Source organism: Nestor notabilis, unplaced genomic scaffold (assembly GCF_000696875.1).
Source record: "Nestor notabilis isolate BGI_N333 unplaced genomic scaffold, ASM69687v1 scaffold35690, whole genome shotgun sequence".
Classification (NCBI taxonomy): Eukaryota; Metazoa; Chordata; class Aves; order Psittaciformes; family Psittacidae; genus Nestor; species Nestor notabilis.
Window position 1 is genome coordinate 21727 of NW_009913083.1, and position 25751 is coordinate 47477.

The 25751-nt window shown below is 42.4% G+C and overlaps 1 protein-coding gene across 1 annotated transcript in view; it reads left to right on the top strand.

Annotated features, from left to right (window-relative positions):
* The window catches only part of LOC104412069 (mitogen-activated protein kinase kinase kinase kinase 4-like), a 44592-nt gene extending 19214 nt beyond the window's left edge, over positions 1–25378 (top strand). The window contains exons 10-24 of the mRNA XM_010022667.1: positions 78–150; positions 564–759; positions 1615–1779; positions 2505–2663; positions 5383–5535; positions 9736–9867; positions 10695–10762; positions 12332–12447; positions 15241–15338; positions 16630–16748; positions 19337–19430; positions 21987–22160; positions 22994–23123; positions 23504–23662; positions 25230–25378. Of these exons, the coding sequence (XP_010020969.1) occupies positions 78–150; positions 564–759; positions 1615–1779; positions 2505–2663; positions 5383–5535; positions 9736–9867; positions 10695–10762; positions 12332–12447; positions 15241–15338; positions 16630–16748; positions 19337–19430; positions 21987–22160; positions 22994–23123; positions 23504–23662; positions 25230–25378 (1985 nt within the window). The remainder of the gene's footprint in view (positions 1–77; positions 151–563; positions 760–1614; positions 1780–2504; positions 2664–5382; positions 5536–9735; positions 9868–10694; positions 10763–12331; positions 12448–15240; positions 15339–16629; positions 16749–19336; positions 19431–21986; positions 22161–22993; positions 23124–23503; positions 23663–25229) is intronic.
* Positions 25379–25751: the final 373 nt, after the last annotated feature.

Here is a 25751-nt window from a genome sequence, read left to right on the forward strand (position 1 = left end):
TGCAGGTTGAGTGCTCAGATCATACCTTACATAATAGTATCTTTCCTCTGGGGTTTGTTTATTATTCTCTTTTTTAGAAGAAACGGACTATGATTACAGTGGAAGTGAGGAGGAAGATGACGAGCTGAATGAAGATGAAGGAGAACCAAGGTTAATTTTATTAATGGAATAGAAAATTTGACTGCCCAAGATGTTCTCACTGAAGGCAGCCCTCCTCAGCCAGAATGGCTTTCTTAACTTGTTCTGCATCCCTTATTTCTTGTATCCCCTCTGTTAGTGTTAACTGTTTTGTAGCTATCAGATATAACTGCTGAGTATAAGATGTCTGTAATATGCTCTTTCTCAGTTCCCCTGCAATAGGGAGGAAACTCGCAAATGAAGGACCCGATAATCAGCTTCAGGTTGTTCTTTAGCACAATAAATGCAGATGCATAGTCAACATGCTGGAGATTTATTGTAACATCTTAATTTGCTAACACAGGACATCAAATAATTCCCAATGCACCTTGTGTTCTCTCTTTTATACTCTGTTTAGTCATGTAGAAACCTCCCCTTTGTTTCAGCTCCATAGTTAATCTCCCAGGGGAGTCAACTCTCCGCCGTGAATTTCTGAGACTGCAGCAGGAGAACAAAAACCGTTCTGATCCTCATCGCCAGCAGCAGCAGCTGAAGGACCAGGAGAAGTACAAGAAGCAGCTGCTGACAGAGCGGCAGAAACGGATCGAGCAAGAGAAAGAGCAGAGAAGGAGGCTGGAGGATGTAGGGACTGGCTTGTATTTTTATTCCATGTCTCATCACAAATAATGTGTCTATAGAGAGTAGCTTTGAAAGGCAAGAAGGCTGTATTAAATTGTCAGCACGACCTGGATTGTAGTCTTTTGCCTTGGGAGAACTGTGTCACTTTTGAACGCAATGATTTTGAATGGTCTCTGTCCTTTTCCTGCTGCCAACCTGCTGTGAGCTTTGGGAGCATAAGAGGAAAGGCACTTTGCCTGAGTTTGGTGGTGTAAGCCCAGGCAGATGGGATGAGAGGTCCCAATTTCTTTCTCATGTATTGCCCAGTTTGAAGTCTGTCTGATGCAGAGTTTTGGCCCCACTTCCGTTTAAGATGTTGCAAGACAGTTGCTGCCTTTTAAACTGTCTGACACACTCTGGTATTGGAGGCATTGCTAAATCACCAACATGTCACTTCCCAGTATCTGACAAAATTCAAGCATCATGCTGGCATTCAAACACTTGAGCTGGCATTTGTGAAGCATAGTGCTGCTGCAGCAGAACAGGGGGACTCTGGAAAAGCCTTTCTTTCTCAAAATGATGGGAAGACATTTGTCATTAGATTAGCAGCCAGCCATCACACAGATCTTGCATGCCTGCCTAAATGAATGGCATATCTGCCCTTGGCTACCAAAAGGGCAAAGGTTTCACTTCAAGTTTGGCAGTCAAGGTGGTGTCAGCTTGTGACTGGCTGCTTCTGCTGCACACTGTATCAGGTATCCCATATTAGTGACTGCATAGCAGGAAAATAGCCTTGTGATTAATGAACACTGGCATGAGTAATTGGTGGGTATGAAGGTAAAGTAAAATAAGCAATGTTGTTCCCTGGCTCTCTTCCAGCATCAGAGACGAGAGCAGGAGCTACGAAGGCAGCAGGAGTGTGAGCAGAGGTGGCCAGAGGCTAAGGCCATTCAGAGGAAAGAGGAGAGGTGTAAAGAAGACAAAAGGGCTGTGGAAGATGAACGGTTCATAGTAGATGGACAGAGGAAATCAGAAAAGAAGCAGGTATGAAAAACGTTTAGCAACAGAAATTCACAGCTTCCTCTTGTACCTGATGTGTTGTTTGGTTCCCTGAGGGTGTTCTCATTCTCCGGGTCACAGACCAGAGAGGGCCTTTTTTAATGAATTTACTGCCTTTCGTTCTCAAATTCAACCTTCTTTCGGGTTACATTGTTACTGAGTCATCCTTATCTACAGCAATGACACTGCCTCTCCCACTTCTGTCACTGCAGTTTCTGTGCTGAAATGGTCTGTGTTCCCTTCCATCTGATTTAAAATATCTTTACCCTGAAGGCTTCCAACATCAGCTCAGCCTAAGCTTAGATCTCCAGTTTCTGTTCTGGTTGTTTCTTTTTCACAAATAAAAATGGAGCAGAGGTCAATTTTAATGCTCAACTTCATTGTCAGGTCTGGCACCTTGGCCACAATATTATTCTACTGTTTTAGCAGCAAACTGAGCTGTAATCAAACAGAAGTATGGAGTTTTGATTCAAGTCCTCTGGTTTTATGAAAGGTAAAAAAAAATTTTTTCCTGATGTGCTGTCTCTGAAGTCTAATGTGGAGCAATTGGGGTCACTTTACGCTTCCTGTCGCTCAGGGTTGTATCTCTTCTGTCAGCTCTGCTGGAATTGTGTTTGCTTTGTTCTTTGAAAAGCCAGTATTTGCAGCAGTCAACTTGGTTGTCCTCCAAGGCATGACTCTCACTGAGGTTCATCACTATTTGCCTTCAGAAGGTTGAAGGTGTGCAGCACAACAGGAGGGTGCATCGAACTCTCCCCAAAGATCAGACACAGCTGCTGTCTCTCCAGCATGACCACAAGCAGAAGAAGGAGCCTTCCAAGAACTCAAATTCAGCAGTGCATCCTCCATCAAGCAGCACAAGCAAAGAGGTAGCAGCTTGGTTAATATATAGTTTAGATGCTTTGCAATTTATGATGCTTTGGTAATGCTGAAGCAGAGTGTTCTCTGACTGATCTTTAAACCCATATCTGGAGCTTGACCTCTGTTGTATCGTATACTAGAAGCTAGCATAAAGCTTCTGGAACCCGTTAATGTAGGGGGTAAGGGAAAGGAAAGGTTGCACAATAACTTTTTGAGTTCAGAGAAGGGTTTGACTGGTGAATCTTCTGGTCAACCAGGTGTCATTCCCTTGTATTCCAAAGAGAAATGAATTAAGGTAATAGTAACAGAGGTTTAATGGATGTCTTTTCCTGATGTCAGTAAAAGATGTAGATGTAGGGTTCACAGAATTGACCCAGGCACAAAATGTTGTCATGCCTTCAGAGCACAGATCTCTGTGGCCCACTGTCAGGCTGTGATGAACATTTTGTTACTGAAATTTGAATGAACTCCTCTTGAAATCAGTATTTGTTTGATGGTGGAGGACTGGGTCTTCCTCCATCTGAGGACTAAATTGGGTGCGGACAGAGAAAAAGCTGCTTTTGATAAATGCACAACATCAAAGTCTATAGAAATGCTTTGCCTTTGCTACGCTTCTCAGCAGGTGGAGAGAAAATGTAACTTAGTTGAGTTAATTTAACTTTCTTTTCTACTTCATTGTAGTTAGAAGTCAAAAGAATTGCAGAATGTCAGCTTAAATACTCACTTCTGGTTTTGGCATGTGTTTTGTAAGTGACCCCTTTGCAGCAGAATGAAATGTGTTGTGGAATTTAGTGTGCAGTCACTGTGAACTTTTAATTTGGTGGTGAAATTAATTCACTAGTTGCAGATGAATTGCTGCCTGCCTTTTAGGTTCACAGCATGAGGCTCTTGTCGTTATGGCTACCACAATATACTCTAGTATAGGACAAATTATTTTACAATATTGCTTATTTAATCTCAGAATTTCTTGAAAGTCACAGCTCTTTACCACTAAAATCATAATTAGTGGTACAGGGTTGCACTTTTTGGCTGAAGTTTGAAACTTCATAATTATGTCAACAGTAGTAATTGTTCACAATAATGTAAAAATGCTTTAAAGTTTTGTCTGTTTTTAACAGTGAATTTGTTCTTGTCGATACTGATCTTTCCCAAGTTTCTTAGCCAAGGAGACATTAGATTCTCTGTTGGGAGAGGTCTTCACAGGAATAGAGATAGCCTGCTCAAGAGTGAATTTATTTGTGTATTGTTTTAGTGCTCAGTGGCATTTGCAGGGCCAGTTGTTGATACACAAAAGTCTTCAGAATTACTGTTGCACTGAGGCATTAAAACACAAACAAACAAACAAAAACCAGATCCCTCCAAAGCCTCAAGTTTGATGTTTGGGGCTGCAGACCTTTTTTTGGGCATTCCTTGTCTTTGCCATTGCACTCGCCCTGTCGCAGGCGGTCAGGGGGTTTCCCCTGCTGTGTGCAGATGCGAGCTCACTCTGTGCTGTATCCGGTCCCACCAGTACCAGAGCTAATGAGGGGAGAGGCAAGGACTCCTAGCTTGGGGCTGACACTGCACTAGCTCAGTACCTGCACAGGGGCCGGCATCGGTTCTAGGTGCTCAAATTGTCATCTGCATGAGTTTGCGTCTCGATCATAATACATTGCATGCAAACACCCTTTGGGCACAGAGGTGGTAGGTGAATCATCATATCTGGCTTTTACATTTTCTTTCTTGCTTAAGGTAAAATTTGCCTTTCATTATTAGGAGTTGCAAGTAATGAAACTCTTGCCTCAAGAGCAGTATAACAATCAAGTTCACTGGAGCTAGAGTTTCATGGTATTTGGCTGTGGCTGCTTGTTTTAATAAGGTTTTTTTTCTGTGTTGTTTTTTATTTTTTAATTTTTATTTTGTTTTTTAATGTTCTTTTTTTTTTTTTCTTCTTCAATTGAGATCTGTGAGGCTAAGGGGAATAGTTTTCCATCTTGTCGGCAGTTTCCTAAGGCTGTGTTAAGAATATGCTTACCTACCTGACACCAGCACAAACATCCAGATACAGTGAGACACCGTTCAGAACACCCACCCAAACATAGACAACTAGGGGGGTTTATGGCATTAATCTTTACTGTGTAAAGCTGTTTCTAGGCTGCTGAATCAGAGGATATGCTAAAGATTTACACTAGAGAACGAGTCATGTTGAAAGTGGAAAGAGTAGTGGAGTCAAAACCATAGGATAAAGATCTTTGTAATGAGCAATGCTCTCAGGAAATAAAAGGACCTTTATTCCTTCTAGATCCTTTTGTACAGTCTTTTCCATAGTGTAAGTAACATACCAAAAGAAAGTGTTAAAAGTATTTAAAGTGGAAAGGAACATGCAGTAATGTCAATGTTGTGAAAGGGATAATAAATGCATGGCAAAACAGACTGTGTTGTCAAAGGTAAGTAAATACAGACAGATGATTCCTCCCAGCTAAAATCCCAGCCTGCAGCCAAGGGGATGGCCTAGAACACAGCAGATGGCAACTTGGGCCCTTTTCCTTGATGCAGTTTGGAAACTTGATGGAAAAGGAAAGGTTACAGATGGAGATGCAGTAATGGTTCATATTGTGCCAGGGCTGACTTCTCCCCCATGGGGGAGGTCCACCAGAGATGATGTGCACTGTGCTGCTGATGGAGAACATCCAGGCTCCAAAGCATGAGGCTCAGTGTGCAACATGCTGCTACTTTTCTCCTTTTCAGGCTGAGGACCGAAAAAAGCTAAGTGACGACATCCAGCCTTCCCTCCAGTGGCCAGCAGTGCTGGGGCACGAAGCCACACCACACACCAGGATGGGATCTGGCAGCAGCTCCAGCCCGTGCACCCCCGCTCCACAGAGGGCCATGTTAGTACAGGTACGGTACTGCTGCCCCGAATGGGCAGGAGAAACCATGGGTGGTTCCTAAGCAGAACAATGCATCTAAAACCTGATTCCCTTTGCTCCTGGCACAAATGACTGACGCCTGTGCAAACCAGCTCAGAGGTTTCAGTGCCACCCTGTGCTGGTAAGTTCTGTGTGGAATTATACTTAAGACACTGCAGATCAGGATTAGATAACAGTTATTTTTAAATACTTGATGCGTGATTACTGATTCTATGGTATTACTCCTAGATGTTTCAGAGAAAGCCTAAATGACCGTGCCATTGCAACCCCTGGATAATCTTCTACCTCTTTGGGCAATCTTTTCCAGTGTTTCATCACCCTCATTGTAAAAAATCTCTTCCTTATATCTAGTCTTAATCTACCCTCTTTTAGTTTAAAATCATCACCCCTTGTCCTATCACTACAGGTCCTATTAATAGATGGCAATTAGCATCTTTAAGTCAAAGGTCCCCTGTGCCATTCCTGTTCAGGTTGCTTTTTGGTGATGATGCAAAAATCACCATAGACAACTGTTGGGAGAAGAAAGGCCCCATTTCACCTGATAGCTTTGACCTGGGAAGATATTTGTGTATCTTTTCACATCCTTTTTTACAGGGCCTGTTTGTTGTTTCATGTCATGAGTATTGTAGCTGGGCTGAGTTGATGGCCTGGCTTGTAGCATCAAATCACTGGAGAGCTGTTGCAAGGTCTACAAGAAGGATGTTTGAATCCTAACCTTTGGTAGAGGCTGGCAGCTTCCGTAAGGCAAATATTTCAGCCCTGCAATAGTAGTGGGAGAGTCCATAGTTTATTGCAGGGCATTTGGGTTTCTGTAGAAACACAGTGGCTGCACAGAGGATAATCCTGCCCTGTTAAAATGATACTCTTGGGATGAAAGGAGCTACATTCTAGGCTGGCTGCATCACATAGGACAAGTCACTGCATTACTTTGCACCCTGTCAGTGCTACTCTGTTTGGGTAGTACCTCTCCCAGCTGCCAAGGGGAGTGAAGAATGAAGCAGTATTTACCAATCTCTTTCACATTGCGTGATGGAAACTACACTATAAAAATTTTATGATGTTTAAAGTGATGGTGTTACTTAAGGATAATAGCAGCAAGTGATATATAGCTGTTACCATGTGATTTCACTCCCTGCTGGTAGCTGCCGTGATACCCACTCACAAGTCAGTGCTTCAACTGATAGAGACCATGGAGACAGGCAGAAGTCAGTCTGTACTCTCACCTGCTGTGTTAGCATGGAGACCAGATGAACTTAATGGGTAGCTTGTAAATCCTCTGAAGGGTTATGTTTTCTTTTGCTGGTTGGCAGCAGCTGTTGATGTGAATAGCGGCATGTTTGGATATGCTGCCTGCATTAACTGTATGAAGTGTGAAGGCAACGAGTGATGGGCCAGTTAGTCACCTGGAGATTAAAAGACTCACACCAATACACTTGTGAAGTTCAATACGTGTGTGTGCCTTATCGATTTAAAATAAAAGTGAACTGCAGAGCTAAAATGCAAGCTGAATTCATCACAGGTGTTTGTGCTGAAGAACTTCCAGCCAGGTTTGTCTGAGAAGGATCATCTGTCATCACTGCTCCGCTCAGACAAAAGTGACTTATTTGAAGTGATTGCACTGCCAAACTGTCTTTTAAAATGTTTTCACTGGAAATCTTAACGCAGGCCCTGAGGTGCAGGGAGCATGATTTCTCAGTGTCTTGTGTCCTATCTGTCTGGTAAGGGAAAAAAGGTGTATTACCAGATCAGAGTGTACCATTTCTACTTGTCTTGTGTTTGCTGCAGCACGGTAGCAGATCTGGCTCTCTGTGGTGGTGTGGGATGAGCTGTTCTGGACTATCTGCAGAATATCACACCTGAGTTAGTGGAGGAATTTATCTCATATTTGAAATGAACTCCATTTTTTATTGACTCTGTGGCTTTCCTGTAGGATTTGCTAGCTAGATCTCTATTGTCTGGAGTAATGTGGTTGAAACAGAAAGCTAACAATATTAGAAGAACTAGCTGTGCCTATCTATGTGTCATGGATTGACCCAGTATCTCAGAGCAGATCTGCTGATAAGTTTTAGAAAATCCTTTTTCTTGTGCTATTTTGTAATAACAGTTGCACTTACATCCCCCCTTGTATGTAGACTCAGTTCAAATAAAGATTCAGTTCAAATTAGTAACTTAGATGTCCTCTAAAAAGCAATGCAGTCTTTTAGAAACTTTTTGCTCCTAAATCTCTTTAAACTAACTCTAGTAATCAGTCTTTTGTACTATGTCACCTTGTGTTATAATTTCAGGGAGCAGAGAGTCCTTTTCTTTAGCCCTGTTAGGTGTGCCTTTGTGATTTGAAGACACATAGTAGGGAACGCTTTGTCTGCCAGTGCTTTCTGTTCATGAGAGAAGCTGCTGTTCTCTCAGTAATACAAACAATTTAAGCCTCAAGACTCAGTAGTTTTGAATCGTTGTTAGGGTTTGGTGTTTTTTTGTTGTTTTTTTTTTAATACCTACCTCCTCTCCCCCCCAATTATTTTATCTGTAAAACTTAAGGGGAATATGAAACACTATGGTTTTGGGGGTTATCTGAGGTGGTTTTGGCTTGCTGTGGAATTGCAAAGACCTGTAGGTCCTACAGAAATCATCCCAAAAGCAGATGTCACTTCTTGGCTTCACATGGAACCAGTGTACTGGTCTCTCTCTGCCCAAAGAAGGTATGTGGGTACTATCTCCAGAGTTGGAATTCACACAGACTCTTGTATCATGATTCAACAAAGCTTGTCCATGCTTTTAAGCACAAACGTTTTTCTGGTAGTCTGCAGGACTGAAAAATTGGAATTTAGGAAGAAATGTAAGTATCTTAGTGAAAAAGTGGGAAGGAAGAAAAATTCCTATATTCTGATAATAATACACTTGCTATAAAACCCATTTGTATACCCACGATGAATTGTTTCAGGGGAACACTTCACTGTTGAAATAATTCTGGTTAACTAAAAACTGTTATTAGTGACAATCATGTTGGACAAGAAAAATAGTTTTGACACAATGAAAGGACCTGGATTATGAGATGTTATAACTGCTGAAAAAGCTATTTTCTGTAAGGGGTGTCAACACAGCATATTGTCACCAAAAGGCAGAAAAAGCACTTGAATATTTAACTAGGTGAACTTCTCAGGACTGTTTTTTGACAGCTGACTTTGCCATGCTGGTCTGGGAGGTTGTGGTGGGATGTTTGAATGGATGTTTGGCATCTTTTAACTAGTTTCAGAGTTACTACCTGTCAATATTTAGGTGATTTTGAACATTGTTCGCATTAAGTAATTAGTTTTCTAGAGCCATAGGGAGTTCATAATCATATTATATTATTGAAAAGTTGTGTGCAGTTCTCAGTTACTGTGTTTCAGTTTTTAAGACTGGAGAACTGGAGAATTTTATAGACTTGAGCCGATAAGTCAATTTGAGTTGTTCTTTGGCAAAACTGAACTGCATCTGCCTCTGATCTGAGTTGCAGGAAGTCAACCAGGGCATAAGAGATTGAACTTTAACTTGGACAAAAATTGCTAGCCTCTTTCTTAGGCTTGCAAGTGGTGGGGATGGTGGTCTTGCCATGTGTTTGAAAGGTGCCTCCCAGAGAGCTCCTTTACATGGGAGGTCTGACAAGATAAAGCACAAAGTGGCAGAGCTTCAGGCATTTCTCTAATACTTTTTAATTTCTGTAACATCCAATTGGTTCTAGCGTAGGAATCCTTCAAGGTGGGCCCAGCTCACACAGCTTTCCTGTGTGTTCAGTCTCAGTCTTGTGTCCAAAGGATTTCTCATCTCAGGGAGGATCAGTACATTCAGTTGACATTTTTTGCTCTCTGCCTTTCTTCCCCTTTGAGAGATGCCAGTGTAATAGATCATTAGTGTGTAGAATTCAAGGGATCTTTCCTTCCTTTTTTTTTTTCTTTCTTCCTTTGAATACAGAAAGAATCAGAGGACCAATGTTAAGTATTTTAGCTTCAGTTTTAACACTGGTTGCTGCTTGTTCCCTTGGCATGAAGACTTTGTAAGGAAGTGATTTGATTTTTTTCTTGCCTCCTCGCCTCACCCTCACTGTGATTAGGGCACTTGCTATCCTAATACTCTAATTTGATGTCTTTGAAGATACCTTTTAAACACAGGCAACATGTGTTTCGTTTGTTTCAAGTGTGAAAATTTCCAGGCTAGTAAGGATGTGTACCACAGCAGTTCACTGTCAGATATGGTGACGACACCACTCAGCCCTGTGCAGGATGATGTATTCTGGAGCATCAGTCAAAATGAAGAACAGCCCCCAAAGGTATGTGAAACTCTGGGTGTTTGGCACTGTTAGTGGTTAATAGCACTCCACTCAGTTCCCCTGCGCTGTGTAGGATCCATCCTTTGGACTTTATGAAACTCAGTAAAAATCTCATTGCTGGTATATTAACTCAGTCTCAGTAATCTAGGAAGGTTAGGGATTTATAAGCAGGCCAATGTCTTGAGTTTATGTGTATGTATGTAATATCAGCAGGATCTGCAAGTGCAGATACACCTCTTTTGTTAGACCACGTATTTGTACCTGTCTCTGTGAAAAATCTGGCTTGTTGCAGAAAAGCTCGTCAGTCTGTATAGTTCAGGTGTTGGGGTATTTCTCTTTTTAACAGAACTACTAAGAACAAGTACAAGCATATTTGTGTGGGGATGTGTATGTGCATGTGTGTGTGTGTATTCATTTTGTTACTTAGCAGCTGGGGGATGTTTGCGTGTGTCTCTTCCTCCAGCCCTTTGATAGCAACACTGGTAATTCACCACCTAGAGAAAGCTGAATTAAATGACTGCAGGTGCATTTCCTTGTCTGCTTTAAATATTGAGCAAGAATAATGCTGACTCTAAGGAAAGGTGCAAACCTCTTGCAGTGTGCACCCTGACAGATTGCACAGGCTTGGAGCAAATTAGAAGCACCTACTGCTGACTTGCAGCTTCCAGTGTTGATATCATGGAAGACCTCTCCACAGGTCCCACTGAAGCATAATTTATTTATGTTCATTAGTCTTATTTTTGCATTGGTATAGGGTAAGCATTAGGTTTATTAACTGAGTGTGAAATATCAGTAGCAACCTTAAAACGTTTTATTAAATCCTTAAGGTTCCAGAAAGGACAACCTCTAAATTTTACAGCAGGGACCAGCCTGGCCATCAAAGATGTCTTTCAAGGTAAGGTCTTCAGTATTTTATGCTTATACTAATGCTGATTTACTGACAGTAGGAAAAGCGAATTAATTAAAAATTAAGCCATAACCTCAGTGATAGAAAAACTGACATGGGTTCATACCTCATTTAATAGCAGTTAAAAATATTTTGTCTTGTGTGTCAGTTTGTTCACAAAAATAACTAAACAAACTTTGTGATCTTAAACCTGAAGGAAGTGTATAAGCCAGCTTCCTTTTAATGATTGACATAACTGATGTAAAGAGAAACAAAATTCTTGTAGATCTCATTTCCTTTACATTCTAGTTAGTTCTGTCATCTGCTGGAAAGCAGTATTTTTAATATATGAGAGCTGTTCCATCTATGATAATTCTTGCAATGAGATATTTCATTTGGCTCAGCCTGTTTGGCATCCCTGAGCGTGTTGGATGAAAGTTGTGTATCCATTTCCTAGTTAATGGGCAGTGTGTTGGGCATTCATTGAACTTGTGATCTGGTGATGCTTTACTTACCCTCCACATTAGAGTAAGTGGCTGCTGAAGGTGCAGGATACTTGAGATCGTAGCCTAGACACAGGAGATAGCAGGTGGGAGTGGTGCTGGTCAGGGCTGCCTGGATGCTCCTGCAGATGCTCTACACCTGCACCAGTGCCATTGGTTTCAAAAGGGAGTTAGATGCCTGGATACTTCAGCAGGTAGGTCTGGCGCCAACTCCCTGTATAGGCACTCTCAGCTAGTGAAACTTGCAGCTTTGTTTTACCTGGTAGTAGCTTGAACAAGCTGTCTCTAGATGTATCTTCACTATTTTGGCAGTCTGCCCTTAAAGCAGACTTTTCATACCCATGAGAAAATACCAAGGGTGCAGAGAGCTCAGCAATAAAGGGTAGTCCCCACTGGATGTCTACTGAGGGAACATATTGCTGTGAGAAACTAGGGTTGGAGAGATTTGAAAGTGAAGTAGATGTAGCTGACATAACAAAATAATGTGTAGTGCTTCTGATGAGCCAGAGTCAGAAACATCTGAAGTAATTTTCAAGTGAAGTCAAGCCCTAAATGCTCTCTACTTAGGAATTATGTGAGGCAAAGCAGAAAAGAACTATGCAAGTAAACCACAGTGTTACAAGTGAGTGGCTTTGAGCCTGGTTTTCTGCCACTGGCTTGGCAGCTTGTTTTACTGTCCAATGCATTCCTTTCTCCATTGATAAGTGGATGATGATATATCTTGTAGGAGAGTACTGGAGCATGTTTCATTATTTGTAAAACCATGAGATCTTAGAATCAGGAGTGACACAAATCTGAATAGGCCAAGGGAGAAGTACGTATAGTAGGGTATTTTGTAATCTCTTAGGAATCTCTGTAATCTCCCAGAATGACTGCCCAGAGGAAATTGTTCCCTCCATCATCTTCTCTCAGGTGGCCCTGCTTGGAGCAGCAATGAATATAAAATTTTTGTTTATCGGGAGTACTATACCATGCAGTAGAAGCAGGGAACTCAACTCAGTGGCTTAGGAGGTCCATTCTAGTCTGTGTTCGTGCATGCAAGGTAGTCTCACCTGCTTTTTGTCTTTCTGTTTAGTAACACTCATCAGTCGTCCCCAGGGGGACATGCTCTGAAGCTAAACAGCAGCAGCAGCACTCCTGGCAACAAGCAGTGGGAGATGGGATCTCATCAGAGCAGCTGGTCAACCTCAGGTGACTTCTAAGTCAAAAATCCATCAGTCTAAATGTGCAAAATTTCTATCAGATGAAACAGGCTTCAGCAGGTTGTCAAGTGCCGCATTACAAATGGGTTATTTTTCTTAACAGTGTCTTCTGGTGGTGGGCTTTTGAAAACCCTCTGGATTTTATGGTTCCATGTTCTTAAAACATAAATACTTCCTCTTTTGAGTCAAAAAATAACAGTGAACATATTTCCATATAGAAAATTTGAATTGCCTCAATCAAGAATTGAAAAATATCAGTTCTGTTCGACTTACTGGCACCACTGGAACTCAGGAGAGCCAACATTACAGATGTATGCCAGTACTAGGCTTCACCCACTGGCATTTTCTGCATAACCATATGCTGCTTTTTTGCGTTGCCCACTGATAGGATGATACAGATGAGCAGTTTATGTACACTAATATTTCTGTACTCTAATAATGTACTGGCTGAAGGAAGTGTGAGACTGCACAGCACTTTATGATACATTCCTCCAACAATCTTTTATTTGCAGAATGATAGTAGAACTAAAAAAAAAGACAAAAGAAGTTAAAAGGTAGAGATACCCTCATCAAATAGAAGAAAAACGCAACACTGTACGCTTTCTTGGTATCACTGGTAGTGGTGTAGGAACAAAGTGGGCTTGCTCATGGTTGTGCAGATTTTTTGCAGTGCAGACAGTGGTTCCTGAGAGATTGTGGCAGATGGGGACATGGAGCGAAAGTGGACAGCTTTGTTCTTCTGTTGTTACTCGTAAGGGTGTTTTCTGTGGGTCAACTGTAGGGCAATTTCTTTCATAGCTCCTTGCAAGCACAGTGGCGTGTTGCAATGCTTTGGCTCTAGCTTGACTGTTAAAGATGGGGGACATGGGGAATCATATCTAATTCAGAGCAGGGTGGATGCTAAAAATGTTCTGAAACCACACTAGTGAGCTGCTGAGGTAATTTATTTTTAAACTGAGGTTTACATTGTTAATTTACAAGCCCTTGATAAATGAAGAACAAATTGCTTTTTTATTACATCTTACACAATTGAGTCAGTTTTGCTTTCAGTAACTACACAGAATAGGAAGCTTTGCTTCAAGAGAAACCCAAAACACAATTTAAACTGCTTGGGTTTTGTTTCTTTTTGCTCTTATGTCATTTTGTGTTTGAATAAGAGATGAACAATGTGCAACAGCCCAGCTCAACTTTGCAGTGTCTGCATGATGTGCAACTCCTGTGCTATTTTGGCATGGGGAAATGAAAACCTCTCCAGCAATGGAAAAAATAGAAAACCTCCCCTGTGGTTTAAACTGTCTCCTTGGGTTCTTAAGTGTCATTAAATTACAGTTAGTTCTGGCATATGGTGTTCCAGAAAGAGTTTGTTGCTTTCCCAGACCCGCAGGGATAATGAATTGGGCTGGAAAGGCCTATAAATACTTTAAAACTAATACTTCTGCTGAGTTGCTTAGGTACTCATTCACCAATAACGAGTTCTAAAGTTTAAAAACTTAGAAAAATGCATGGGTTCATGAAGCCATTGTGATAAACCTATCTAAATTACCAAATAGAAATCCAAATTTGTGTGAGCTTCAGTTCTTCCTCCTTAACTTGCAAGGATTCCTGTTGGTGGCCATGGGAAAGGAGAAGTTGCTGAACAAAAATAGACTTTGAGCTGGCTAGTGTGTCCCACTGGCAGGGTGAGGGTACATCTGCTTGTATCAGGAATTGTGTGCAGGAGACAGTATCTCTCCAAGGCAACTTTTGCTCTTCCCAGGTAGCTCTGTGGGCAGTGGGGACATTGAAAAGCAAGATTTGCTTCATTACTTGCAAGCATCCTTCCTAACATGGTATCAGCACATGCAGGTGGACTCCAACTCTTCTAATCTTATTTGCTTGAGTGTTCAGTAGCTGTCCAAGCATGGTGGCAAGTGTAGGTCTCCGTGCCAATGGGGAGGGAAATGTACTGCCACAGCTTCCTTTCTACCAGTACCTGACCCTGGGAACAGTGTCACAAGGTGCCAACTGACACTGAGTTGGCTCACAGTGAGGGCAGCTCTCTGCAGATGAGGATTGTTGTTACCTACGTCCCCACAGGCAGAGTGGAAGTGGGAGCTGAGAAGTGATGCTGTGTGCCTCAGGGGAAGCAGGGACTGGAAGATGGTTCTCCCTGTGTTGCCATGGGAAGTGATGAATCCTCTTCTGCTTTTAGCTTGACCCCGTGCTCATGAGTGGAGTCTAATGCAGCTGTTTGCCCTCAGCCCATTTGGGTTTAGAGAATCAGGCTGGTTTTGTGCAGCAGTTTTATGAAGGCCGAATCTCAGCAGCACATCTGTTTACTCATGAGTATGTGTAGTGGGGGCCCAGGCTCCTGTACTCTCTCCCTGACGCCCCTGTCTGCAGTCATCTTTAGTGCTGGAATATGAGTAGCCATTGCTAATATGATGAGCTGGCTCCCCTCAGAAAGAGGATCAGAGGAAGGGATTTAACATGTCTTCACTCTTTTGCCTTGCCTTCCAGTCCATGGAACTGGTGCTCATTGGAAGTATGTTGCCAAGGTTTTGATATGCTTGTCCTGCCCTTGCAGCATTAAACTGCATCAGTATCAATACATATTCATCATACTGTGGCATCCAGAACCACAGGGAAACAAGCAAAAAGATTTCCCTTCATGACAAAGAAGTTTGCCAGCAGAGGCTGGTGTCTGGTTTGGGTGGTAACTGTATGTGCTTGTCTTACTGGTCCCCTCTCTCACCCTGCTGCACATGCATTGAAAGAAATAAGTGTTTTCCTTTTTTCCCAGGGAATTTAGGACTGGCCAAGGCAGAGAACGCTTTGTCCCAGAACCATCTGCAGCTGCAAAAGAAGTCTGAAAAAGTTTCTCACCCAGGCCATGTTGCAGTAGGTTCTTTTAAATCCATTGATATTTTTGCTCATCATTTTCAGTGAGGGTATGTCTGTGCTGACAGGTCCTCTGTTGCTGCTGGAGTTTGCTCGCTAATGAGGCCACCTGAGAGGCTGCATGGGACTGGCTCAAGCTTACTGTTGCGTTAACATGTCCATATCTGACTTGTGTCCAGCTCAGGTCATCATCAGAGTTCACTTTTCCTGAACTTGTCTGATCATAAATCTTTAGAAGGGAAGGGTGTGCCTTTAATATTTCAGGAGGTCATTGATCAATTGTCATGCAACCCAGAAGTCAAGACCATGCCAGTGGCTCGTGCAAATATTCAGTGTGTAAGTGCCTGGAATATGTGTTGCCAGTTTGTGACACACTCAAGATTGTCCTGGGTCTGTTTGCTGATGAAAAGGAATGACTGCTATTTCTCTTTCTTATTTACTGAGGCATTTCTTATCTTTGATGGTGTTTGGGGTGGAGAGGGGGAGATGCCTATTGCACAACCAGAGCTCATGGTGCCTTGTGCAAGAGCTCATAATTAGGATGTTGGAGCTCATGGTGCCTTGTGCAAGTGCTCATAATTAGGATGTTCAAGCTCACACATGGGGTGCTTGGCATTCTAAAACTTCACAGACAGGCTTGGGTGGCTCCAGGGGATGCAAAGTGGGGCAGCAAGGGACAGCTGTGGCTTACTGGGGTCCCCAACTCCTCCTGGCTTGTCAGGGACTGGAGGTCTGAAGAAGGCTCTGAGCTTAAGCCGTTGCCAATAGTGTGGGAGGCCTATATATGGATTCCTGTAGGACTGGGGTGTCTAACTACCCTCTGGGTGTGAGCCATGGATGTGATGATGTTGCCTTTCCAGCCTAAAGCTCATCTGTGCAAGCACAGCCTGGGCTCAGGCATGGACCCACAAGCTTCAAGGTAGTCCAGGGCTGAACAAAACTCAAGCTGGTGTAATCCTCCAGTCCTGGTGCAGAGCACTCCTTTTCTTGTGCGAGAAAGGAAGTGCTTCTGTGCTCCTGCGAAGTGCAGAGATTGGATCATAAATGTTTGAGATGCAAAATAACACACTGACTAAAGTTAGTCACCTTTCAACTTTTGGGAAAATCGTCTGTTTTATTCCTGTGTGAAACACCCACTTGTGATGGACCAACAAAAGCACCAACTTTCTAATAAGGCTTTTTTGGTGTGGAAGTGACAATAATTATATCTGGGGCAATAAAATACTGCACATGCTGTTTAGCAATGAGCTCTTCCATGAGAAAAAAATTCAACTGAGTTTTCTTTACGCAGAGTCCAGCCTCCTTTGCCAAGGTGAAGGACAGTGCCAACTCATTCTTAAAAGCAGCAGACTATTCTTCATCAAGTGATGAAGTCAGCAGCAGCGATGAGGATGACATGAACCACACAAGGTTTGCTTGATGTCTTTTTTTTAATTATTATTCTCTTCCTTTGTATTACACATTTCTAAATACCTGGAAGAACCTGGCATACATACATTCTACCTCCCTGTGAAGTTAATATCAATCATTTATGTCAGTTGTAATTAAGCAGTTTAATTGCACTGTAATGAACTCCCCGGGGTAAATGTTTGCTCCATCAGATGTATGCAGTGTAATAAGCTTTGATGACTTGCTGCTCTGGGACAATGAGGAAATGTCTCGTTTTAACTGAGTGTCAATAGGTAGTGCTTTTGTAGGGATTACTTCACATTGATCTATGGTTAATGAATTTTTGAAAAAAAAAAGGAGAGGGAAGGAAAACTGTACACCTTCATGCTAAACATGGGTAACAGTGAAAAAAGCAAGACAAACATAACCCTTGTATGTGGGTAGTCTGTTCACTCTGGGAGAAATAATTACCACTGAAAAGCTGATTCCTTCACCAGGGCTGGTTTTCTCTACATTTACAGTTACTCTTGTTGACCTTGCAACTGACATCTTGTGGTGTTTTATCTGTCATGCAAAACTTGTGTTCTGCTGAGAAATAATGGAGTGTGAATAGCTCACTGGTCCAAGTGAAGGAGTCGGGGATCGGTTGGCCAGCCCTGCTGTTTGGAACAGCAAACAGAATTATTTTTTGGTATTGGTGAATGAAACCTCTAATTTTCTTGCAAAGAGACTTCAGTTTAATTCAAGTTCTAGGATTTACTTTGAAGTGCATCGCAGGCCACAGATCTCTCTTTAGTGGGGCTCTTGCTCTTCTGGCATGATTGCACATGCAATTTTGTCCGTCTTTAGGAAGAGATGCACAGATTTTTAGCACTATTGGAGAGCTATTGCACTGGCCTGGTACCAGTCCTTTCCCCTGTGCTGCTCTGAAAAGGCAGAGTTTTTGTGCCTGCATACCCTGATCTGCATTTCTGAAGTTCATTTTCAAAGCTGAGGGATGAGGAGGGAGCTGTCTTTTTACTGTATTGCCTTTATTTTCTTACTGCTCCTCTTCCAAACCACCTTACTCTGATCTGTAAAAAGTTTCATTCACTCTAGGTCATAGAATTCACCCTAGACCTCAGAAAGACTCTACATCAAAGTATGGGTTTGCCCTGTAGCAATGAATTTGCTGTGTGTTAGATTGCTGTGATCCTTGCATGCTGTAATGATTTGAAGGAGTGGTATCACTGCCTTTGTGAATCTGCATGTATTATTTGCATCTCCTCCCATAGAAGGGGGGACATGAGCCAAAACCAAAAAATAAAGAATAAAAACGGTCCACAAAACCTTGTACTCTGTCACAACCATCTTAAGTTGATAGTTCTCTGCCAGACCTCCTTTATTATTGCATTGGGCAACACTAAAAGAAAAAAAACCCAAGCAGAACACACACACATACATAAAAAACCAAAAACCAAAAAAGAAACCAACCAACCAAACAACAACAAAAAAAACCAAAACCCGTCAAAAAAACAAACAAGAAACCACCCAAACCAAAGAAATAAAACGAAACAAATCTTTGCGCTGTTCTACCAGTTGGCACATGACCCATTCACGCCAGCATCCTGAATCAAGTCAGTTTTATAATTACTGGAAAGGAGACAGAAATGTAATAGGCTTAAATGAATTGCAGTAATAAATAAATGGATATAAATACATAAGTGGAATAAATAAATAATATGGGGTAGAAACACACAGAAATGGAGCCAGAGCCTTACTGATGGAAGTTTGAGGTAGTTTCACTTGGGTGAAAAAGTTTAAAATGCAAAGATACCACTGGTTGTATAGGAAGTAATACTATGCTGGGGTATATCACAACAGATGCTTGCCGTCTTCTTACTCTTTCTTTAGGTATGTGCTTTTGGTCACTCTTGAAGGCAGAATACTGGGGTAGGTGGGCTTTCGGCCCCAGCCAGTCCAGCAGCAATTAGGTTCTTCTGTCTCTGTATGCACTGGGCAACATTTTGTTTCTTTTGTATGTAAGGTGAGGATGTCCATGTTTTGGGAATTGACTCACAGTATGAAATTCCAGTGTATAGCCTGTCCCAATAGGCACTGGCAGAGAGGTCCCTGACATCAGCATATAGCAGAGCAGTGGCTCTACCCCTTGCAAGTGCAGCTGGTGCTCTGTCTCTGGAGGGCAGGGCGGCTTGTAATTGCACCTCACAGGGTAGTGTCTGAGGGGAGACAGAAGTTTTGAGGTAGACACTTCTCAAACGACAGCTTGAGGGACCAGCTCTCACTTGCCTGAGCTAGGCAGTGCCTGAAAAATGGTGGATGAAATGCAGGGGCAAGAAGGGATGCTCTCCATTGAGGTGAGGAGAGTTTCCTGCTCTGTGTGAGTGGTCTTCTGAGCTCAAGTCCATTCAGGCACATCCACAGACTAATCAGCTTGCTTTTTTGCAAGAACCTGTAGGTGTAACTAATGGATGTTAATGATGCTCACTTTTGAATGTGTATACATGGGTACTTTTACTTTGGGGGGGGGGGGGGGGGGGGCTTCCCCCGTGGCTCTCGCCCCCCACCCCCTGAAGTAGTTCTGTTCATTAATTGGAGTTTGTTACCAGGCAACTGCTAAGCAGTAAAGTGGCAGATTTCTCAAGGACAAGAGTACCAGATGGAATTGAACTGAAACCCCAAAGCACCATTGGAGAACAGAAGGTAATTTGGCCATTTGTAAAGGGGTGGGTACAGTCGGGGGGGGGAGTCAGATTGTTAATGTGCGTGATAAACACTGTATCCTTTTCTCCTCGGCAGCATTTTCACTTGAAGTCCTGCTTTGTCATTGCAAATTATAGCTATAAGTCTTGAAAAAAATGTGTAGTTTCAGGTTTTGTGCTTTCTCTAAAAATGCTCACATTTAGGTATGAAATTGCACTTCTTTGCTTCTCCTCGTTATTGACCTGGTAGTAGTTTCTGATGCCAGCATATTTCTTGAAGGCACTGGGCAGGTTGCAGAAAGCAATGCTGTTGATTATTGGTGGTGTGCATTGTTGCTGTTTTTTTAAATCTTGACATTTTTGATATCAATTTAGAGAACTACCTCTTACTACTTAAAATATTACCAGAAGACAGGAAAAACACGTGGTCTCTCCCTTACAGCTTAGCAAAAACACATGTCATCTCATATGTCATGTTGTGGTTCCTTCTTACCTGTAGTTCTAGTAGAGACTTTAAGTCATGGGAATTTTGCCCTGTAATAAAATATCAGTGCAGGAGAGATGAAGACAGACAAAACAGAACATTGCTCTTTGTGGTTGGAAACTAAAAAAAATGTAGTAATAAGACTTGCACTCTGCATCGGAGCACTTCTCGCATATTATTTAGTGTACTCTCATTTCACAGATAGAGAAAATAAATTGCCGTGAAACCGGTGTTTTCCTCAGAGCTGCTTTTGTGAGCTGTGGCAGGGCTGGGAACAAAAAGGAGTTTTCTTTACCTCTGGTGTGACTTCTGAACTTCAGACCAGGGGCATCCTTCCTGACTGGGGAAGGAGTCCCACTTTGCCTTTGTCTCACCAGCCTTGAGGAGAAAAGAGCCTGCTTTGGAGAAGGAATTTTAAATGGGGCATGAGCCAGTTTGGTTTGGTTTGGGTTTTTTTGCTTGGTTGGTTGGTTTGTTTTGGGGGGGTGGGGGTGGTGTTTTTTGGTTGGTTGGTTGGTTGGTGGGGTTTTTTTGGTGGCAGAACCACTCCAGTGCTTCCCCTTTCCTCTGATATCTGGGCACTGGAAATATGTTGCTTGAGGGAAAGGAGAAAGATGGGGTCTTTGAGGCCCAGACTTGAGGATGAGGGAGGTTGGAAAAGGGTGGAGTCTACAATTTCTGGTGGATTTGGGGAGGACAATGCAGGAGGGAAACAGATAGATGACTGCCACCCCTCCTCACAAATGTCTGCCTTCCAGTCTTCTCCCTTCTCATGGAGACTCCTGTCTATTCCCCCCATATCTGTTTCAGCAGCCACAGCCAGCATGAGTCTCAATGACTTCTTCCAGCATCCCTGTCCTGGCCCACCAGCATGAACTGGTTTGAAGTGGTTAGTGTGTACGAAACTGCCCAAATGACTCAAGTGAGGGTTTGGTTCAGCTTAGCTGAATCTGACTCAAAACTGAACAAAAAAGCCCCATACTGGCTTGATTCCCTAATCTAAAACACAGACATGTATGTTTTGGTTTGGGTTTTTGTATCTAAATTAAATTGTAAAATACTTAGAGCATGAATTTGATTTCTAGTTAATTATTTGGCTTTTAAAAGGCAAATGTCTTATTTAGAATGAGCTAGTTTCCCCCCTTTCCCCCAGTATTTTGGCCAGCATTCAGAAAAGCCGATCTGATTTCAGGAGGCTGTTTATCAGAGTCAGTACAATGCACAGACTTGCCTTGAATTCAGCCAGCCAGAAGCTGCTTGAGTTTCGTGCTTTTTGCTTCAGTGTAATTCAGGAGCAATTTTCTAGTGCAGTGCTTGGCTCCTGTTACTCTGTCTTCCAGCCCCAGTGGTGTTCAGGTACCCTGACCAATCACTGCCCTCCCCATTTGGGACACCGCTTGCTTCACACATTCCATCTGTCTTCCTCTTAAAGCTTTTGGCCTTGTATTCCCAGAAACCAACCTCTGACTCTGTACTTTGTGCTGCTGAGGAGACAGCTTGTGCGGCGCCTCAACCTTACATAGCTTACAGGTATTTCTGTGAAGCTGGTGGGATCCTTTAAGGAGGTTGCAACACCAAACATCGTTGTACTGGAAATGCTGATACTGGATCCTACTGAGTGTCATCATTCTAGAATAAGGTTTCATAACTCAGCAAATGGAAAGTAGCAATGCAAGGAATGGTAAGGGACTTCTCACAAAATACAGGCCCAGAACCAAGAAGTACCTCTGACTGTGGCAGGCAGAGGTCAGATCTGTAATGTTAGGACAAGTAATTTAATTCTCTCTCAAGTGTCTCTGAGGATTAAGTTGCTTCTTTACCTGTAGTGGTAATGTAGATGGGGAACATTTGTGGAGAACTTCAGAAGTGGAACCCAGTGTTGATGTCTCAGGTGTTTGACATACACTGTTGTATTTATTTTCTTTAATTTAACCTTTCCATAGGGTTTGTCTTTATATGATGCATCATGTAGAGCACCCTCTCCCCATATGCTCATTATTTATTATCTGATGAACAGGAGTTGAATTGGACATATGCTCAATGTGGAGTTTAACTGTATGTTCTCATGTGCAGGAACCAATTTTAGGGAAACAAATTTCTAGCACCCAAGAAGGCCTCTGGAGCATAAACAACCAGAACTATCTCCTGCCAGACCTCCTTCAGCAAAGCCAGATTTCAGACTCCTCTGTGAACCTACCAAAAGTGCCACTGACCACCCAGGAACCTCAGAACAAACCTCTGAACAAGGTAAGACATAAATTACAGATTGAATCAGTTGTATCATCTTTGTCTTTCAGCCCTTAGGAGCCTGAGATCGAGTCCCTTTTAAATTCATATATCCTATTTCTTTTTATGATGAGATTTTTCACCACATCCCTTCTTTTCCTTAAAAGTTTTATCTAGGGGATGGATTAGAAGTCTTGAGCTCCTGAACATATTTTATTGTTCCACTTGTTTGCCTCCATCTCTCTGTGCTCCCTTTTCTTTCCTTCCTTTTTTCTCCCCTTTTACACAAGCTAGAAGGGCTTGTACCCTCTGGTCCTTTACTTGTCATGTCAGCAACACAGCACTCTGCCTCTGCTCATTGTCCCTGGCTTTCTTCCACCCATATGTCAGGTAGGAGTGCACCATGTCTCGGCAGCCCCAAAGGGATTTTAACACTGCTGTGAGCACAGGCATCTCCTGGAGAGAAGTGTGTCACCGGAGGCAGATAACAGCTCTGTCAGGGGTCATGTCCTAAACTGCCTTACTTGAGACAACAGTGTTCTCCTTGCAGCAAAGAGATTTGAGCAATGCTTTGTTGCAGATGAGACAGCAGGGACTGATTGACATGCTCTTCTTCTGGGTACTGGTTATTTCAGTGCAGTACTGTGCCTGGCTAAGCATCCTGACACAACTCCCTGCTCAGGCCTCCTCTTTTGTCACTGAATCTGTACTGTTAATCTACTGCTTTAGGACTGTTCATCATGCCTGACTATGCCGCATGCCATTTCTTCTGAACCTCAGAGGCACCATACTACTCTGTGTTGTCTGCTCCCCTACCATCATCTTCCTGAAGCAGCTCTTGTTTTTCATTGTAGACCCCGTGCACTGAAAGCACACCTTCAAAGAGCAGTACATCCTCTACAACATCATTTACTTCATTCATAGATCCTAGACTTCTGCCAATCACCCCTCCCACCAGTCCAGTAGGACCTTCCTGTAGTTCTTGTGAGTATCCTGGAGTTTTGTTTGTTTGTTGTTTTTTTCTTTTTTGGCGTGGGCACGGCATGTTGCTTGGAAATGGAAACTGTCAGTAACATCTCCAGAAACTGAAATTCTGCATCACTGTGAATTTTCATTGAACTGCTTTTGCCCTCCCTCCAGAACTCTGCTGCTGCGTTACCAGAGTGCTTATTTAAGAATGCCTGAGGAATTTTCCAGATGTATGGGGTTTTGTTTGGCTTGGGGTTTTTTTCACTGGCTATGAAATGCTCCTGAGGTGTTTTCTCATCCCTCTCAGGGATGAGAGGCATTCATCCTGCCATAAACAGGTCAAATGTGAGATGTACACTTGGATTTTTAATAATTGCATGTGTCTTTCATTCTAGCATCTAGTGCAAAACCTGAGCCTGTCAGGAGAGAAAATGCACGGAAGGGCTCCGTTGTCAATGTCAACCCAACAAATATTCGCCCGCAGAGTGACAGTCCAGAAATTCGTAAATACAAGAAGAAGTTCAACTCGGAGGTCCTTTGTGCTGCTTTGTGGGGTAAGCTCAGAAGTACTTGGGCATGCCTATGAAGGGGAGGCAGCAGCAGGAGAGGCTGACAGTGTGTGCCAGGCAGATTTCACAGTTGTATTGCACCTCTCCTGTTAGGAAGTCCTGGAGTGGATCACAGGGTAGATTTTGCATAACTCGCATGACACTGCCTTCCTGGTAGAAGATAGTGAACAGATGACTTACAGTTGCAAAGGATTTTGTGCATCAGAATGAGAAAATGTTTTGATTGGGCACCAGATTGAAACTGTGCTTGTTGGAAGAGCCAGAGTTGCAAATGTTTTAGTAGCTTATGCGGCTCATGATACTTACTCCTGTCTCAGCTGCACATGAGAACAGCTGATCACACTAAGCCCTGACCCAGTGTAAACAATCCAAACCTGCAGACTTTTGCTGACATGTGTTAAGTATTCCAAGAATCTGAAGCAGGTTGGTATCAGTCTTTCCAAAAGCTTGGCTTCCTCAGGTTCCAGCTGTTGGTGCTTACTCAGAACCTCACTGGATCACCCTTTTTACAGGGTCAGCCTTAAACCGTGTAAAACCCAGATGAGTCTAGTCAAACTAATTTTCAACAACTATAGACCTTGTCCCAGTCTCACACTAGCTCTTGAGTTGTTTTGACCATCCTTCTACTTCAGAAGAACAGATGTATTCTATGGGATTCACCCAGCCTTTTAATCTTCCTCACTTTTTGAGTCTTGAATAGAAAATGAATGAAGTGGACGAAGGAAATGTAGATTTCCAGTTTACAGCTTCACAGATCTTATGTAATGTATGTTTGTAGAAGTCCAAGATTTTAGATTAAGAACAGAGCTGTGTGTCAAGATCTGTAATTGAATGTATGTTGAGGCTGAAGAGCACGAAGTACTATGAGCATCAGAACATTGCTAGTAGAGGAGGTTGCTTGTTACAGCAGGATACCTCGTGTCATTTCTTCAGAACCTGTTTAGGAAACATAGCTGTCATACCAGCCAAACACAATTTTTGACATCCTCTGATGTCAGCAACCCACTGAAGCCTTCGCTTCTTTGGGAGCAGTTGGATTCATTCCTTTACTTTGGCATTAGAAAGCATTCTTGCAAAACACAAACTGTTTTCAAACAAACACTTTTCTTCCTTGTAACAGCAGTCCTGCTTCCCACAGGTTTGGTCCTCCTGTGTTTTGAGTATTGTATTGGAGAAAGAGGGATTTATTTTTTTTTGGTAGAGACCCTTAGGTGGTTTAGTTGGATTTCCTGTGTGGCCAGTGGAGTGGTGCTGGATTGGGGCTTTTGAGAAGTTTGAGTTCACAAAGCATTTTCCTTTTTGTTTAAATCAAGATTGACTTCAGCAGAACTACTCATCCTTCAAGTTACATGAGCATATAAGTGTTCTACTGGGTAAAAACTGTAATGGTGAGATCCTTTTTTCATGTTTCTGGGAGGTCATCCACAGAGCAATAGAGAAATCATCAGTTACTGTTAAATGAGACTAAGAATTGGTTCTCAAAACAGTGAGCACTCAGTGGCCTCTGAATCATTAGGTGATTTATGCAGTATTTTTTTCCATGTATCAACAGGAGTCAATTTACTGGTGGGAACAGAGAATGGATTATGGCTGCTGGACAGAAGTGGGCAAGGAAGAGTGTATTCACTGATTACTAGGAGACGATTCCAGCAAATGGATGTTCTTGAAGGACTCAATGTGCTAATTACTATATCAGGTTAGTTCAGTGTCTAAAAGTATCTGACCTGCACTGGGGTTGGAAGCTATTAAAAAGAAGAATTAGGTTATAAACTAGGTTGAGGGATTTCCTCTTAGAGAAAATCACAGGACAGTTATTCTTGTTAATAGGAAAACTTTCCTGAATTTTTAACATTTACATTCTCACTTCAGAGAGGCTTTGGGATACTTCATTACCTGGTTAATGTTTAAAATGGTTTGTGGGAAGTGCAAAGCGTTCTGTATCCTTAAAATGAACTGGTTCATCATTCTGCTTGTTTCTGGGATGGGTGAGCATCTCTCTAAGTGAAATTCTATTAAAATATGATTAAATAACCTCATTCTGTGTTCATAGAATCATAGAATAGCTGGGGTTGGA